Source organism: Mesoplodon mirus (assembly GCF_964341445.2).
Source record: "Mesoplodon mirus genome assembly, chromosome: 5".
Classification (NCBI taxonomy): Eukaryota; Metazoa; Chordata; class Mammalia; order Artiodactyla; family Ziphiidae; genus Mesoplodon; species Mesoplodon mirus.
In genome coordinates, this window is record NC_138980.1 from 133229933 (window position 1) to 133248863 (window position 18931).

The 18931-nt window shown below is 35.9% G+C and overlaps 1 protein-coding gene across 2 annotated transcripts in view; it reads right to left on the bottom strand.

Annotated features, from left to right (window-relative positions):
• Nucleotides 1-8986: 8986 nt before the first annotated feature.
• The window catches only part of RNF180 (ring finger protein 180), a 273564-nt gene continuing 263619 nt past the window's right edge, over nt 8987-18931 (bottom strand). For both annotated transcript variants that reach the window (XM_082624143.1, XM_082624142.1), the window contains one exon: nt 8987-10193. In XM_082624143.1, the coding sequence (XP_082480269.1) occupies nt 9994-10193 (200 nt within the window). In that variant the 3' untranslated portion in view covers nt 8987-9993. The remainder of the gene's footprint in view (nt 10194-18931) is intronic.

The following is an 18931-nucleotide window of genomic DNA, read 5'->3' on the forward strand; positions in this document are numbered from 1 at the left end:
GATTATCTCTGAGTCCATAATAGGAAGCAGACAGGAGTAGAAAATTTTGCTTGTAACAGATGTAGCTTTCATTTGAATAATGAGATACCAAGTAGATTTCTGAAATTTTTTTAAATTAGAAGGAATGTATGTAGATTCCTAGGAAACAAGAAATTTATTCTGAAATCCTCAGGATATGTAATTGACATTTAGTGAAGTTCAGATCATGGTCAAAACTTGAATTGAGCATCATTTGTAGAGCAAATGAATATTTATTGAGCATGTACTATTTTTGTTTGTTGAATGCATGAATGAATGAGGAGACCTTTTAAACTATGTGTTACTGTTGCATTTTACTGTGTGAAGATGTACCATTTTATATGAAAGTCTTAGTAGAGGGAAATGCAGTCCAGGAGGTTAAAACCAAAGGGAGCTAATTCACAGAGAAAAGCTGAAATAAAAACGTCAGAAAGGATAAAGAGAAAAGATAGTATGTAATGAAAAGTGGAATATTACTTGGGTACACTCTAACTTACTATTTTCTTTAATAATTTATTGATATTAACTCTGAACAAATACATTATATGTTATAGACAAAATTTTACTTGGGAAAGATGGCACATGTAAAATGGTTTTCCAAATTGAGTTAATAAAATAGTAATTTCACACTTAAAGTTATTTGCCTAGAAAGGCAGCAGGTATAATGCTTTAAAAAGTATCTGTTATTTTTGGGTCTCTCACTGTTGTGGCCTCTCCTGTTGCGGCCTCTCCTGTTGCGGGGCACAGGCTCCAGACGCGCAGGCTCAGCGGCCATGGCTCACGGGCCTAGCTGCTCCGTGGCATGTGGGATCTTCCCGGACCGGGGCACAAACTCGTGTCCCCTGCATCGGCAGGTGGACTCTCAACCATGCGCCACCAGGGAAGCCCAAGTATCTGTTATTTTAAAAGCATATTAATTTAGACAGAACTGAGTAAGAATTTATAACTTTCTTTGGAAACCCTGTATAATGCAAATATATAGTATAAAATTATGAGAGTTAGAAATATTTAAGAGAACATTTTAAGTAAGCAGCTCATGCCATTTATATATTGACATGTTTATAAATCTTTAGTCTTTAAAGCAGAATGCTACTCTAGGTGAGGTCTCTTATAGTTTTCTCTTATCTTGATGAGGTTGATATTAATTTCTACTTTTTATAGCCTTGCAATTTACCACTCTACTTACTTGAAGTTTTCTGTGTTTCACTTTTTTCCCCCCCAGCAACCTACTTATGCATCACTTTCTATTAGCCCTCAATTCAGCATCCAACTTCATTTTATTTTCCTAACATATGTCCATTGGGGATAGGCTTCCTATTGGGAGCAGGGGTGCGCTGGTGAAAGCATCTATTTTTGGTTATTATTTTTTAATTAGAGTGTCAGTTTTGTGTTGAAGAGAGATCTGTATTAATTCATTCAGATGTATTGAAAAAGATTTAATGACCCAAAAGGTACAAGTAGGTAGAAATAGGAAGTGATATAGATGATTAAGTTTTCAAACTTTACCACATAATAGATTTAACCTAGAGAACTTTTAAGGATCCTTATTCTTATACCAACTAAATTAGAGTATTTGGGGGTAAGACATAGGTATCAGTATTTTTAAGAATTCCCCAAGTGATTCCATTATGCAGCCAAATTTGAATACCAGTGACATATATCTGTGGTTAGATTTTTAAAAATATGTGACAAATACTCTATGAGGCCCACAAAGCCTCAAATATTTACTATATAGCCCTTTGCAGAAAAAGTCTGTTGACCCATGATATAGATTACTCTCTTTCATCAGACTAGAAGCATTGGTATCACATGAAACCTTGTTAAAAATGCAGAATTCCAGGCCCTATCCCAGACCTGCATTTTAACAAGATCTCTAGGTGGTTCACATGGACATTAAAGTGTGAGAAGCACTGATACATATCATGTTGAGGATAATATTATTTATTATTAAGCTCCTTGATACTTTTCTAACAGAGGTAATCAAGACTGACTACACAGTTTATACATTTTTCAGGTTTTTTTTTTTTTTTTTTTTTTGCGATACGCAGGCCTCTCACTGCTGCGGCCTCTCCCATTGTGGAACACAGGCTCTGGACGTGCAGGCCCAGCAGCCATGGCCCACGGGCCCAGCCACTCTGCGGCATGTAGGATCTTCCAGGACTGGGGCACGAACCCATGTCCCCTGCATCGGCAGGCGGACTCCCAACCACTGTGCCACCAGGGAAGCCCCATTTTTCAGTTTTATAATCCTTTTACCAAGGGTTATTTTTATATTTCTTAACCCACACAGAGATTTCCTAGAGTGATAGATTAATAATTGTTCTATTAGAATCAGATTCCCCTCTCCTTGAATCTGGACTGGGCTTAGTGACATTCTTGATCAACAGAAAGCAGCAGAAATATCATTCCAGGACTGCTGAGGCTGGTGATGAACACCCCCTCTGGGAGTCCTGAGCTACCATGGATGTCTGACCACCCTGAGACTGCCTTGTTAGGCCACATGTGGGTGGTCCATTTGACCAATTCAGCTGAGCCTAAGTTTTAAACCATCTCTCCTAGGACACCAGCCATATGAGTGGAGCTATCTTGGACCCTCCAGACCAGTCTCCTGCCTGCTGAATATCACCAGGTGACCTCTGTTGATGCCATGTGGAACAGAAGAAACATCCAGCTGAGTGCTGTCTGAATCCCTGATGCACAAAAATGTGAGATATAATAAAATGATTGTTTTCTCAAACCATTAAATTTAGGGTAGTTTGTTATTCAGCAATAGATAACCAGACCACCTACGTAGAACATTTTAAAACTTTTATGGTACTGGAGATGAATTGTTAAAAGTTATACTGTAAACTTTTAATTTGAGTTTATCCTTATTTTAAGATTGATCATTTTGTATAAATAATCCAGAGATAAAATATAGAGAGAGGGCAGTTAATTGAGCATACCATGTGATGGCTTTGTGGTATGTCAACTTGGCTAGGCTAAACTACATTCCCCAGAATTCCCTTTCCAAGATGTTTCTGGATAAGTAGGCTACAAGAGTTATCCTTTCACAAGAGTTGGAGGAGGGAAGGAAAGCATGAGCTAGTTTGTACCATATACACACCTTCTCTTAATTATTTAATAAAACACTAATGTAGCTTCCTCCATGAAGAGATTTTTTTCAGACATATTTAAAGTCCCTAATCAGTCATTGGGGAAATTATCCTGGGTGGGCCTGACAATCAGTTGAAAGGTCTTAAAAGAGGGTTGAGACATTCCCTGGAGAATGAAAGTCTACTTGTGGACAATAGCTTCCGCCACTGTCTTTTGGATCCCAGCCATTTTGTGTTCTTCCATTTCTACCTGTCTGCCCTATAGACTCTGGATTTGCTTAATCAGCTCCCCAAACTGTGTAATCCATTTCAGTTCCTTGTTTTTTTTTTTTTTGCGGTATGCGGGCCTCTTACCGCTGTGGCTTCTCCCGTTGCGGAGCACAGGCTCCAGATGCGCAGGCTCAGCGGCCATGGCACACGGGCCCAGCCACTCCGCGGCACGCGGGATCCTCCCGGACCGGGGCACGAACCCATGTCCCCTGCATCGGCAGGTGGACTCTCAACCACTGCGCCACCAGGGAAGCCCCTAATCTGATAAGTTTTAAAGGCACTAACGAGCCTGTTTCCAGTGGTGAAAGGACACTGCTAGTTCACGGCATGACATGGCAAAAGGGTTGCACAAATTATCACCTTTGGATACCTGCAATTGAGTACCTATAGAAGGTGAGGCTCAGGGTGCCTAAGTATGAGCTCCTCTAGAACATTTCTGTCAAAATAAGGGGTATAGTGGAGTTGGTTGGTTACTCCTAATTGCCCAGGAGAAAGTGGCCAATGAAAAAGATGAACCCAGAGATTTAAATTCCTTGCTCAAGCTCTGCATCAATGACCTGAAAGCTTCTATATCTGCCCTCAAAGAAACCATGTTCTGTAGCTGTACAGCTGTAGCTGTAGGGTTTCTGAAAACCAAAGTAAGAGTCTCCTCCTGCAAGTGACTAAATTACAATTCAAATTGAATTCCCAATGACCTCTGTTAAAGTTTGGTCCCTAATTGGGAAGGAATGGGTTCCTACAAATAGGAGGGGAATATATGGGTAGATTATGATAAAATTGGGGAATCTGAACCTCCTATATAAAACTGAACCATCTTTGCCAGTAGAAGCATCCCTTCCACTTCTGCCTGAGGAAGTGTGGTGATTCATTTTGTGTGTCAACTTGACTGGGCCACAGGCTTTCCAGATAGTTGATCAAACATTACTCTGTTTCTGTGAGGGTGTTTTTTTGGATGAGGTTAACATTTTAAATTGGTAGATTGAGTAAAGCAGACTGCCTTCCATAATGTAGGTGGGCCTCATCCAGTCAGGTGACGGCCTGAATAAAATAAAAGGCTGACCATTCCCTGAGTATTCTCCTGTCTGACAGCCTCCAAACTGGGATATTACCTCTTCGTGGTTCTATAGCATCGTTCTGGCCTTCAGACTCATACTGGGATATTGGCTGTTTCTCGTTCTACAGCAGCTTCTGGAATTTGGACTTGAGCTGGGAGGAACAATGGCTCTGCAGACTTAGGATTTTCCAGCCTCCAATATCAGATGAGCCAATTCCTTATAATAAAGTTTTAAATAGATATCCTATTGGTTCTGTTTCTCAAGAGTACTTTGCCTAATATAGGAAGATGGCTCCTCTTTACCTGAAGAAGCTGGAATGGGTCTCTACTGAGTTACTTGGTCAGGCACTCCTGACCCTCCTCAGGACCTACTTCCCAACATTCCTTTTTGTTTCTAGATCTATAACTAGACAAGTTGCAGAAGTTCTCAAAAGATGAGGTACTAGTTGTGATTCATGAAGAGGTGTGATACACACCAAAAACAACTGAATGATTTTTCATTTCATATAGACAGAAATCTAGAGGGTGAGTGTAAGAATGGATATTAAGGCTGTGTGATCAAGGTGGGAGGATCATAAAGTTGAATCATGCTGTATTTATTGATACAGGCTCACTAACCAGAGGTTCTGGATTCACTGTTTCAGCTGAAGCAGTTAGGAAGGGCTATAACAAGTTGGTTGGTTGGTCAATTGGCTGGACCCAAAAGGTGGCCTATCTTAAATGAAGTTGAAATGCCATGTTATATTGTAGACGAAGGTATCTGAAGGGTTAAGGAGATTGCAATGTTAGAGTATATCTATCCTGTAAGACCTGCTCTCCAACCCTGGAAAGACACAACTTTCGCAACAGCTGTGTAAATTTGTGGGGGAGCCCCAGCATCCTTGAAAAGTTCTCTTTAGGTCAAAAATTACAGAGGAAGCTCTGCCACTGAACTAAGAGTGCTAAATGCAGTGGAGATAATGGGATCCTGAGATGTCAGGGGCTAAATGGTGGCACTTAATTGCTAAAAACAAGGTGTGCATGGTTACCATTATAAACAATGGAGTCAAATTGGTAATCAGACTAGTCTGACTTGCAGAGACTTATGGAGTTGGCTGGTTATCAAGAGGTCCCTAGAATAGGAAAAGATGGCCAGCCTTTTAAATTCTTACATGATCTGTATAAGCAGAGTATTTCTAGCCTACTGAACAGATGTCTGAATTGAATTAAGAAAACAGAGTCAATTTCTTCTATAAATTCTAGATTTGAGCCAGTTAACAGACTCAGACCCTCAGACACAGTTACACTGCCAAAAACATATACTGTTAATCGTTCTATGTCTTCCCCCAAAGGGACCTTTACCAGAAAAGTAATTCTGAGTAATGTACTTAAGCCTAGCCAAGTTGACACCCCACAAAGCCATCACAGTCCCTTGTCAAGTTGGAACTTATATATATCTTAAACCATCTCCTTAAACCATACTGCCTAACATGACACAGTTATCCTACATACAACTGAGGATACAAAGTCCTTGGGTGATGTTTCTCTTCTCCTTTGTAATTTAAGTACTAAGATTAACGATCGCAATACATCTTGTGATATTGATATAAAGGTAGCTATTTTTAAGATGCTTTAGATGATAAGAGGATAAAACAGGAAGAAAAAATATTTGGTTAATGCTTATACAAACATACTCATATCACAGTCCGTTAATCACTATAGACATGTATCTCACAGGAAAAATAAATGACCTAGTACATTGCTTGAAATTCTGCCCATGGGGAGGATTTCCCTTCACCATCATCCTTCAGGGATGTCCAAAGGAAGGGCATAGAGTATCAGAAGTCCACTTTTGAGTGGTAGCTGCAAATCACACAGAGCTCTTTGTAAATCAGGCCTAACAGTTCTGTTCCTTGGTTAGCTGGTCTTAGGTGTGAAGACACAGGTATGGGTTGAGAGAGTGAAGGTGATGTAGCAAAATAGAGTCCGTGGACATTTGGGCTACTTCTTCAAGCAACTTACTTGTGCCTTCAGGGCCTCCTCAAGCCTAATCTCATCAACACCACTTCCATTTGATAACGGAGTCCTGCTGTGCACACCCAACATTATGGCTTGGTGGATCAGACAGCAACAAGTTCATGATGGGTAAATCAGGTATCATGGTAACTTAGTGGGTCCTGGCCAAATGTTCAGTCTCTACTAGGCCTCATATCAGGCAGGCTGCTTCTCAAAAGAATAGTTATCCACAGAGGATGGTGTGGCTTTGCTCTAAAATCGTAAGGGTCTCTAGGAGGTGGGTCAAAAAGGATCTTGCTGTGATTTATGTCATAGAGTGTTCTGCCTATGTTTTCCTCTAAGAGTTTTATAGTGTCTGGCCTTACATTTAGGTCTTTAATCCATTTTGAGGGTCTGTGCTGTGATTTACCTATTAAGGCTTGCTAAAGGCTTCAAACAGCAATCCCATCTACCTCTGACCATTCAAGGACCACTGGATGCGCAGGATCATATGGCCCAAGTGACCCAGCAGTTTGCATGGCAGAGTGGACCTGTTGAAGGGCCTTCTCTTGTTCTGGTCCCACTCAATACAGGCAGCTTTTTGAGTCATTTGGTAAATGGGTCAGAGTAGCACACCCAAACAAGGCATATGTTACCTCCAAAATTCAAAGAGGAACTGCGAACATCATTCTTCTCTTTTAGTGGTAGGAGGGTCAGATACAACACCTTATCTACCTTGGAAGGGATATCTTGATATGGTACAGACCAATGGATTCCTAGAAATTTCACTGAGAAGGGATACCTCTGAATTTTTGTAAGAGAAGTCCCTAAATTAGGAATTGGACTTCTTAAGAAGGTGTCGTGGAAAGGATATAGCTTCAAGAACTAGGCGTATCCGGGTTTGACTCCTGGCTGTATCACTTGGTAGCTGTGTGACTTGAGAATGCTCCTCCAGACTAGAATTTCTTTTTCTTTTCCTTTTCCTTTCCTTTGTCTTTCCCTTTCCTTTTCCCTTCCTTTCCTTCCTTTTCTTTCTTTTCTTTTTTTAGGTAAGAAATGGATTTATTTAGAGAGAAACACACTCCACAGACAGAGTGTGGGCCATCTCAGAAGGCGAGAGGCCTTGGGAGAAACATACTCTACAGACAGAGGGTGGGCCATCTCAGAAGGTGAGAGCGCCCAGACTATGATTTCTTTTTTAAAGGGTATTCTATTTATTTAAGGGTATTATATTTATTTGTATTTAGTTTGTAGATACAGATCTATAAACTGATATGTGTTACTGACCTAATATTTTGGGAATCATCTTTGTTTCTCTGAGAAATCGTATTAATAATACTATTTACTTCATGTGTAATTATAATCAATTTTTAAGTAATTTAGGAATGAATGAAGGCATATTTGCTAGAGGTTATAAGCCAGGAGTTGCTTGGGAAATAGCTGCAATTTATTTTACAGTTCTTAAAATATGGCTCCCCCATATGTTTTGTTCATTTTTCCTGACATGCATTTTAAGAAGGCAATATTTTCCCTTATACCATATCATCTTTACTTTGAATAATAAATTAGTGATTATAAATATCCATTTTTATTTCTGTAAGGTAATACTGAGCTTTGCCGACAATGCTGCTTCACCAAGATAACAGTTATGTCATTAGACTGAAAGCATAATATATATATTTTTTATTATAATGAGCAAAAATTGATCTCTGTGTTTCTAAAATGTATTAGTTTTCTGCTTTCTGGATTTGATGATGTCTAATGTACACTATTTTCTTTCACAGATATAATTTTAAACACAATAAGGGCAATGTTAGAATAAAAAGCTGTATCATTCTTCCATATTTATTAGAACATCACATACTGTCAATTAAATGTTTTTATTCAAATATAGTCAGTAATTATGACAAATTTGGACCTTTCATAGACTAAACTGTTCAAGCCTGATCAATCTCAATTTGTTTGGATGGTGGTAGTATTTTTAGTGCCATGAGAGGTTTACCTACCTTATGTTAAAATATGCTTATTGCATTATCAGATATATGACATCACAGCACAGGAATGTTGAATTAGTAGTTCATAATAAAGACGCAGACATAGAGAATGGACTTGAGGACACAGGGAGCGTAAGCTGGGATGAAGTGAGAGAGTGGCATGGACATATATACACTACCAAATGTAAAATAGATAGCTAATGGGAAGCAGCCCCATAGCACAGGGAGATCAGCTCAGTGATATGTGACCACCTAGAGGGGTGGGATAGGGAGGGTGGGAGGCAGATGCAAGAGGGAGGAGATATGGGGATATATGTATACTTATAGCTGATTGATTCACTTTTGTTATACAGCAGCAACTAACACAACATTGTAAAGCAATTATACTCCCAAAAAGATTAAAAAAAACCCCAAAAAAACAAAATAAAAAACTTTTTGTTCTAGGTTACACAAAGACCACCTAAGTGACTGAAATAAATAAGCTTACTTCTCTGTGCTTTAGTTTTCTCACTTTTAACATTGGAATACCTACCCAAATTCTTTCTTGTACTGGGATCATTCAGATCTCCTTTTTTAAAAAAAAATTAATAAGGGAAAACTAATTCCAGGGATTACTGTAATAATAAATAAAAATAAATATCAGGTTTTTTTCCTATAAACCCATAAGCCTATTTCTAACAATTCTTTATTCCAGACATTAAATTAGTTAAAAACAATGAAAAAATTTAAAAGCCACTCTTTATTGCACATTTACAATATATTTGACAATGTCCAAGTTAAAAGAATCACTAAATTAACTACAGTTTGGACATGCATTGTTCTTTTAGGCTACTGAGTGTCTGTCAGTCAGTAAAATTTTAATTTCCTCAGGTGAATAATACTGCAATTGGAAAAGTGTTAACATATTTTTCTAAGTCTCTACTGGTGGGAATTAATCTCAGCTTTGTTTTTTTTTTTTTTTGCTTTTTTGTGTTTAATATTCTGTTCTTGTAATAGTTTAAAATGTTGCACTAACGCTATTATTAGGTCTCTAAAAAAAAAGGAGAGTCAGCTGTCTTGGTAACAGAAAGGGACATAAGGACATACATAGAGATAATTGGAAACCAAAACTGAATATACCCTGCTAGATTAGTTCCCAGAGGATATGGTTTATCTTTAATGTATATAACTTGCCTGAGGATAAGTGATGATTGACTAAATATATTATCATTAATGATAATATCTACTCAGATTATCATTTAATTTTACATTTTTACTATTTTTAAGTGGAGGGAAAACCTCAATCTTTAAAATCAAGATAAATGTAAAAGTGACATTGTAAAATTAGAGCCACAAATCGCAAACCAAGAAGAACTATGAAATTAACAGTGCGTTGTTGCTAAGTGCTAGATAGATTAGCTCTTGAATAAAGTTGAGTTTGTTACATGTAAAACATTCATAAATAAGTCCATTCTCAGATTTTCTATAAACACCAACAATTTATATAATGCAACATTATAAAAACTTCAAAGCACATTTAAAAAACTGTTTAAGTAATTGTTATCTACATCATTTGTAATTGTTCAACCATAGTAAGGTATGAAAATTCCTAAAATGGAAAGAAAAAATAGCAAAGAAAGCAGAAAACAATGAATCCAATGACCCAGTTCACTGAATAAATATAGATGATCACCATATCCATGTCAAACCACCATCCACGGCTATCATCCTCAAAGTGCAGATAATCCATCCTATGTGCACCATGTGGAAACTGCCTTCTTGTAACTGGAGCTGCACGTCTGTGGAAACCTAGAAGATATATGAACATATTATTTAAAGCTCATTAAATTCAGTTTAAGTGCTCAGAAAGGAAGCTGCATTATGAACAGAAATGTCACAACAAGAGCATATCTTGATTTCATTGAGTGGTATATTGTATTCCTGACATTTTTTTTTAATGATAAGCAACTATCAGAAGTCTTTTATTTTTCTTTCAGTTAAGGGTTTTAAGGGGGGACAGTAAAATTAGCAAAGAACATGGAATATGGAGTCAGGAAACTATCCTTTTTTAAAAATTGAAGTACAGTTGATTTACAATATTAGTTTCAAGTATATAATATTTTTATAGATTATACTCTATTTAAAGTTATTATAAAATATTGGCTATATTTCCTGTACTATACAATATATCCTTGTAGCTTATTTATTTTAATACATAGTAGTTTGTACCTCTTAATCCCCTACCTCTTCTTACCCCTCCTCCCTTGCCCCTCCCCACTGGGAACCTCTAGTTTGTTCTCTATATCTGTGAGTTTGTTTCTGTTATGATGTATTCATTCACTTTATTTTTTAGATTCCACATATAAATGATAATATACAGTATTTGTATTTCTCTGACTCATTTCACAAAGCATAATATCCTCCAGGTCCATCCATGTTGCTGCAAGTGGCAAAATTTCATGCTTTTATTTATGGCTGAGTAATATTGCATTGTGTGTGTGTGTGTGTGTGTGTGTATGTGTATGTATCACATCTTTATCCATTCATCTGTTGATGGACGCTTACATTGATTCCATATCCTGGCTATTGTAAACAATGTTGCTATGAACATTGGGGTGCGTATATCTTTTTGAATTACTGTTTTTGTTTTCTTTGGATATATACTCAGGAAAGGAATTGCTGGACCATATGGTAGTTCTATTTTTAGTTTTTTGAGGAACCTTCATACTGTTTTCCTTTGTGGCTGCACCAATTTACGTTGCTACCAACAATGTACTAGGGTACCCTTTTCTCCAAATTTGTTATTTGTGGTGTTTTTGATGGTAGCCATTCTACAGGTGTAAGGTGATACTCATTTGCATTTCTCTGATGATTAGTGATGTTGGGCATCTTTTCCTGTTCCTGTTGTTCATTTATAGGTATTCTTTGGAAAAATGTCTGTTCAGGTCATTTGCCCATTTTTAATTTTTTTTTTTTTTTTTGGCGGTACGCGGGCCTCTCACCGTTGTGGCCTCTCCCGTTGCTGAGCACAGGCTCCGTACGTGCAGGCTCAGCAGCCATGGCTCACGGGCCCAGCCGCTCCATGGCATGGGGGATCTTCCCAGACCGGGCACGAACCTGCGTCCCCTGCATCAGCAGGTGGACTCTCAACCGCTGCACCACCAGGGAAGCCCTTAATTGGGTTTTATTTTTATTTTTTTTGATATTGAGTTGTATAAGTTCTTTATGTATTTTGGATATGAACTCCTTATTGGTCATATCACTTGCAAATATTTTAGGAGACTATTTTTGATCTGTCATTTACTTGGGACAAGGTAATTTATCTCCTTGGGTCTCAGATTTCTCATCTATATCATCTGATGACTTAGTTCAAAAATTTGTGAGGTTCATTTTTTGATATTGAGCCACATGAGCTGTTGGTAAGTTTTGGAGATTAATCCCTTGTCAGTTGCATGATTTGCAAATATTTTCTCTCATTCTGTGGGTTGTCTTTTCATTTTGTTTATGGTTTCCTTTGATAGGCAAAAGCTTTTGAGTTTAATTAGGTCCCATTTATTTATTTTTGTTGATTTCCATTACTCTAGGAGATGGATAGAAAAAGACATTGCTGCGATTTATATGAGAGTGTTCTGCCTATGTTTTCCTCTAAGAGTTTCATAGTATCTGGTCTTACATTTAGGTCTTAAACTCAAAATGGATTAATTTTGTGTATGGTGTTAAAGAATGTTCTAATTTCATTTTTTTTACATGTAGCTGTCCAGTTTTCCCAGCACCATTTATTGAAGAGACTGTCTTTTCTCCATTGTATGGTCTTGCTTCCTTTGTCGTAGATTAATTGACCATAGGTATGTGGGTTTATTTTTGGCATTTCTATCCTGTTCCATTGATCTATATTTCTATTTTTGTGCCAGTACCATACTGTTTTTTTGTTTTGTTTTTTAAATTTATTTATTTTTTATTTTTATTATTTTTGGCTGCATTGGGTCTTTGTTGCTGTGCACGGTCTTTCTCTGGTTGCGGTGAGTGGGTGCTACTCTTCATTGCGGTGTGTGGGCTTCTCATTGTAGTGCCTTCTCTCGTTGCAGAGCATGGGCTCTAGGCATGTGGGCTTCAGTAGTTGTGGCACGTGGGCTCAGTAGTTGTGGCATGCGAGCTCTAGAGCACAGGCTCAGTAGTTGTGGCGCATGGGCTTAGTTGCTCCGTGGCATGTAGGATCTTCCTGGGCCAGGGCTCGAACCCATGTCCCCTGCATTGGCAGGTGGATTCTTAACCACTGCACCATGAGGGAATCCCCTACTATACTGTTTTGCTGACTGTAACTTTGTAGTGTAGTCTGAAGTCAGAGAGCCTGATTCCTCCAGCTCCATTTTTCTTTCTCAAGATTGCTTTGGCTATTCGAGGTCTTTTGTGTTTCCATACAAATTTTAAGAACAACCTAATCAAAAAATGGGCAGAAGACCTAAATAGACATTTCTCCAAAGAAGACATACAGATGGCCAAGAGGCGCATGACCAAGAGGTAAAAGATGTTCAACATCGCTAATTAGTAGAGAAATTCAAGTCAAAACTACAGTGAGATATCACTTCGTACCAGTCAGAATGGCCATCATCAAAAAGTCTACAAACAATAAATGTTGGAGAGGGTGTGGAGAAAAGGGAACCCTATACACTGTTGGTGGGAATGAACTGGTAGAGACCTGTGGAGAACAGTATGGAGGTTCCTTAAGAAACTAAAAAATAGAGCTACCATATGATCCTGCAATCCCACTCCTGGGCATATATCTGGAGAAAAACATGGTTCAAAAGGATACATTCACCCCAATGTTCATTGCAGCACTAATTACCATAGCCAAGGCATGGAATAAACCTAAATGTCCATTTACAAATGATTGGATAAAGAACATGTGGTACATATATACAATGGAATATTACTCAGCCATTAAAGAAAATGAAATATTGCCATTTGCAGCAACATGGGCTGACTTGGAGATTATCATACTAAGTGAAGTAAGTCAGACAGAGAAAGATAAATATCATATGATATTGTTTACATGCTGAATCTAAAAAAATGATACAAATGAACTTATTTACAAAACAGAAACAAAGTCACAGACTTAGAGAAGGAACTTATGGTTACCATGGGGGAAGGTAGTGGGGGAGGGATAGATTCGGAGTTTGGGATTCACATGTACACACTGCTATATTTAAAATAGATAACCAACAAGGACCTGCTGTATAGCACAGGCAACTCTGCTCAATATCTGTAATAACCTAAATGGGAAAAGAATTAGAAAAAGAATACATACATGTATATGTATAACTGAATCACTTTACTGTACATCTGAAAGTAACACAACATTGTTAATCAACTCTACTCCAATATAAAATTAACAAATAGCAAATGAAAAATAATTGTGAGGTTCAAATGTAAATTATTTTCCCATGAGAGCATTTTCTAAATTAAAACTTCATGTTTTATTTTTACAACTACTCTCACAATTAATGTTTGTTACTTCTGATCACCAACTTAACCTTCCATCTTATACCTTGAGAATTTCACTAAGTCATTTGTGCAAAATTCTATAGGAAAAATGTCTTATGTTTTAGCATTGAATAAACTGGACAGACAAAATGATACTCCTTTGAAGAAATTGAGCTTTAATTCTTATAAGTTTCCAAGCATGGACCTACTTAAGGAGATTATATAAAAAGTAAATATTGAAAGTAAGCAACAGTCCATTTATGACTAAATGAATATGACATTTCTGAGAAATATTACATCTCATTGTGAAATGCTATTCTTTTTATTTTGTGATACTTATATGCTAATTATTTACAGTTTGAGTATACTTAATGGCAACCTGTTTTTGTTGGCTGACCAACACTGAATTTTGTTTTTAGAGACCTTCAAAATTATATATTTTTTAAGACGAATAACGTGATTATTAACCTTTGCTTTGTAGTTATCTACTGCCTACTAATGTATTTCTGTGCTTATTAGTGTTGGTGAGTGGGGACAATACAATAAACTGAGCAGAAAAGATATATTCTAGTACTTGCTAGTAACTCGGGTGGTAAAGGTTCTGTGAGGCTCAAGCTTTAAGCAGATTCTGGTTCATCTATTTTAATAACTTGTTATGTAACAATAAAAAAAGTAATGTTAAATATTATGCTCTAGATCAGGCTGCTTATTTTGACAGAAAGCCTGCATTCACCTGAGTATTAGTATGGTTAAAGTCAAATTTCTTTTATCAAGAATAATCCTAAATTATTGTTTACATGTTTTATTTTCTATATATATCTTTAAGGTGTAAAGCAGGATGATTTGATATATAATATATAGTGAAATGATTACTATAGTCAAGCTAATTAATATATCCATCTCCTCACATAATTATCTTTTTTGTTGTTGTGAGAGTACCTGCTGTCTACTTTATTAGCAAATATCCAGTGTCTTTTATCAGATTTATGGTTCATATATATTTTCTCAAAATCCATAGGTTGTCTTTTGATTTTATTTGTTTCCTTTGCCATACTGAAGCTTTCTAGTTTGATGTAGTCCACTTGTTTATTTTTGCTTTTATTGCCTGAGCTTTTGTGGTCATATCCAAAACAAAACAAAACACCCAAACAAATTGCCAAGGCCTTTGTCGAGGAGCTTATCCTGTATGTTTTCTTGTAAACTTTTATGGTTTCAAATCTTACATTTAACTCTTTAATCTATTTTGAGTAGATTTTCGTGTATGGTGTAACACAGAGGTCCAGTTTCACTCTTTTGCATACGGCAATCCAGTTTTCCCAATACCATTTATTGAAGAGAGAATCCTTTCCCCATTGTGTATTCCTGGCACCCTTATTGAAAAGTAGTTGATTGTGTATGTGTGGGTTTATTTCTGGGCTTTCCATGGTGTTCTACTGGTTTATGAGTCTGTTTTTATGCCAATACCACACCATTCTGATTACTATAGCTTTGCAATATAATTTGAAACCAGGAAGTGATACCTCCCACTCTGTTCTTTCTCAAGGTTGCTCTATTTGGAATCTTCTGTGGCTCCAAACCAATTTTAGAATTGTTTTTTCTGTTTCTGTGAAAACTGCTGTTGGTATTTTGATAGGAATTGTGTTGAATCTTTATTTTGCTTTGAGTAGTACAGATATCTTAACAATATTCTCTTTTAAATTTTATTTTTTTATTGAATTATAGTTGCCATACAGTTATATAATTATAAAAGTTACAGGTGTACAATATAGTGATTTACAGTTTTTAAAGGTTATACTCTATTTAGTTATTAAAAGATATTGGCCATATTCTCCATGTTGTACAATATATCCTTGTACCTTATTTTATACCTAATAGCTTGTACCTCCTACTTCCCTACCCCTATATTAATTCTTTTAATCAATGAACATGGAATAGCTTTTCATTTAGTTGTGTCATCTTCAATTTCTTTCATTGATATTTTATAGTTTTCAGTGTTTATTTGTAGATTACGTTTACTTATATAGATTAAAAACATGAAATTAAGAAGGATGAGATAAATGTTAAGTGATATTTTAGAATAAATTTTATAGACATATTTCAAATAGGTTTTTAATAATTTCTAATGTTTTTGGCTGACTTTCTATCATATTTTATTTTTTAAAATTTTTATAGCTTACAAAAAGCTTATACTAGAATGATGTGTCAGCTCTTCTATTTTTTTGTTTGCCTTATCAGTATTATCATCAATCTGATTTCTTTATAGGATTCTGTTTAAGTTTCTTGTGCACCTTGTGCTGGTAGTTTAGCTAAAACTAGATAATATCTAAAATCCATTTAACTGGTCATATTAAACTTCAAGATATTGCAACACCTGCAAAACTAACAAACTAATGAAGTCAGCTATTCATATTGTCAAACTTACAGTTTTCCTCGGCTAACATTACATACCATCATAACATGTAAGTAAGGATGCCAGTGTCAGTCCTCACTAAGTATTAGTAATGTTTAACTTTTCTTCTGTTTCAATAATCATAACAGAAATTTTAATGTTATTTTCCCACATTCCAAGGGATTGTCTCGCACCAGCCTGTAGGCATTCTATTTTGGAGAGCATATTTAGGGGATTTCAATCCTAACAGCTATTTAAGACTATCTAACTACTGTTCTCTAAACTGTACTCAGTATCTTAAAAGGAAAGGGGACTTTCTGTTTGTGTAGGAGAGAGGGGAAGTGGGAAGAGTTTTTCTCACATTCAAAAATTATTCTAATACATAAACACAAATGTTCCCAAAGTAGTTTATATACCTTTTCAAAAACCTTTCACAAATATAGGCTGGAAAACAGGTAACATTGTTACTGGAAATTATTACCATTACTACTGTATTTTAAAATATGTGATTTTTCTGTCCAAAAGGAATATTTAGAGGTCTTAGATTCTTCAGGTTCAAAACTTTCAGTTGTTTGGGTCAAAGAATAACTGTATTAATTGCATAGTTGTAGAAAACAGTAGAACTGAGAGTAGACAAGGCACAAAATATGTAGAATTATGAGTATGCTGGTTTCCCCAGGACAGTCTCAGTTACTCTTATGTCTTGGTGTAATTACTAATAGTGCCCCTTTCACTCTAGAAGTGTCCTCATTAATGGTAATTTCCTTTATTGGTGGAATGAGGGAAAAAGAAGGCAGTGCAGGAAGACACCAAACTACAAAATTTCTAGCTCTGAACATCAGAAGGTGATGCTGACCCAGACGGCTTATGTAATGGTGTCATTATAGGTAAGGTGGATAATGATCATTACTTGGTTAATTTCTTTAAAAAATTTTTTTTAAGTGGGGAGGGAGTGAGTAGGTGTTTGTAATAATTTTGGAATTTCCAAAGCTGTAAATTGAATGAGAGGATTGGAATTTCTAAATCAAAATCAGACTAAAAGAAAATGACCTCACTGACAGTTACTTAGTAAATATTATATTGATTATGAAGTTAGAAAAATTGCCATAATACTAATCACAGAGATTAACGCAGATTCCACTGTAAAATGATGGCAATGAAAATACCTAATTCTTTGGGCTAATATAAGGATTAGATGAATTAATACATATAAAGCATATTCCTGGCCGATAGTAAAGTTTCAATAAATGTTAGATTCTTATATTTTTATTACTATCATTATTGCTACTTCGAATATGAGGAAGAAGCTGCTTTTCTTGTCAGTTATTGTTCTTCATATTATGTGTACCTTTTCTGAATAAATCAATATGCTTACCATTGTTTGTTCAAACAAATGCTGAGAAACTGTTTCCTTCAAGTATGAGTTGATTTCTCTAAAGCAGTTAACTTTAAATAGACTGTGAGAACATCAGATACTGAAAATATGGAACTGATTAAAAATTTAGGAAGAGTATATGTACTATCTCTTAGAGGCTGAGGATTTAAAGATATTTTAAGACATGGTTCCTGTCCTAAGAAACTCATAGTCTAGAATTGTTTCTCAATCTTTTTTTTTTTTATTATCACTCCTGTAAGGAGAAAAATGTTAAATTTAAATTTATCTCAAATTAAATATTCTAATCAGTAAATCAAATTCAACCAAATTTCTCCTTAATGAGAGAAATTAAAAATAAGGAATAAAATTAGTTCAGGTAGGGTTGAGCTCTTGAGGGCCTCAAACGACTGTAATATCTAAGATTTTTTTGGTGCCCCAAGAACCAGGTTTTGCCCCCATTTAAAGAGCATGGTCTAGGAGACAGTACACTTAAAACCATTATAATAACAGTCAATGTATATATTTTAATATATACAGCCACTTCATTTCAAAAAGGGATTTGGATTGGAGTTAATGGAGTGAGAAGCTTCTGTACCAGGAATTCACTTTTTCACAGACTTAAGCACAACTTATTATTAGTGATAACCTGATAATAGTTTGTTATCAACACATGGTTTAAAGAATAGCCAATATTAATAGTATATTTTAATTATGCTATTTTAAAGTAAAGGACACAATAAAGACACATACTCTTTTTTTGCCATAAACTATTAGGAAAAAAAGTGTAGTGCAGTGAAAATCATACTCCTCAAGGAATCAGAAAATTTGGATTCTTGTGCCAATATTAAACATACTTATTATTTGGTCAAGTCAAAATACTTTCTCTATATCAAGATGTTCATATGGTTTTGTTCTTTAATCTGTTAATGTGATGAATTCAAATAGTAGATTTTTAAAAATGTTGAATAATTAAAAAAAATCTGTTGAAAGTGATGAAGTAAAGTGATAGATTTTCCAATGTTTTATCATTCCTTCATACCCAGGATAAATTCCGTGTGTTCATGATAATCGTTTTTACACATTGATGAATTCAACTTTATATATTTTATGTGGCATTTTTATGCCTATGTTTGTAAGGAAGATTGGTCTATAATTTTCTGTTTTATGCGATTTTTGCCTGGTTTGTATATCATGATTTTATTGTCTTCATAAAACATGTTGGCAGTTAGGTGACAATTCTCCATGGATCTCTGTGTGTCTGCATATCTTGCAAGCAAGAGGCACTGACTGCCTTTGTTCTGA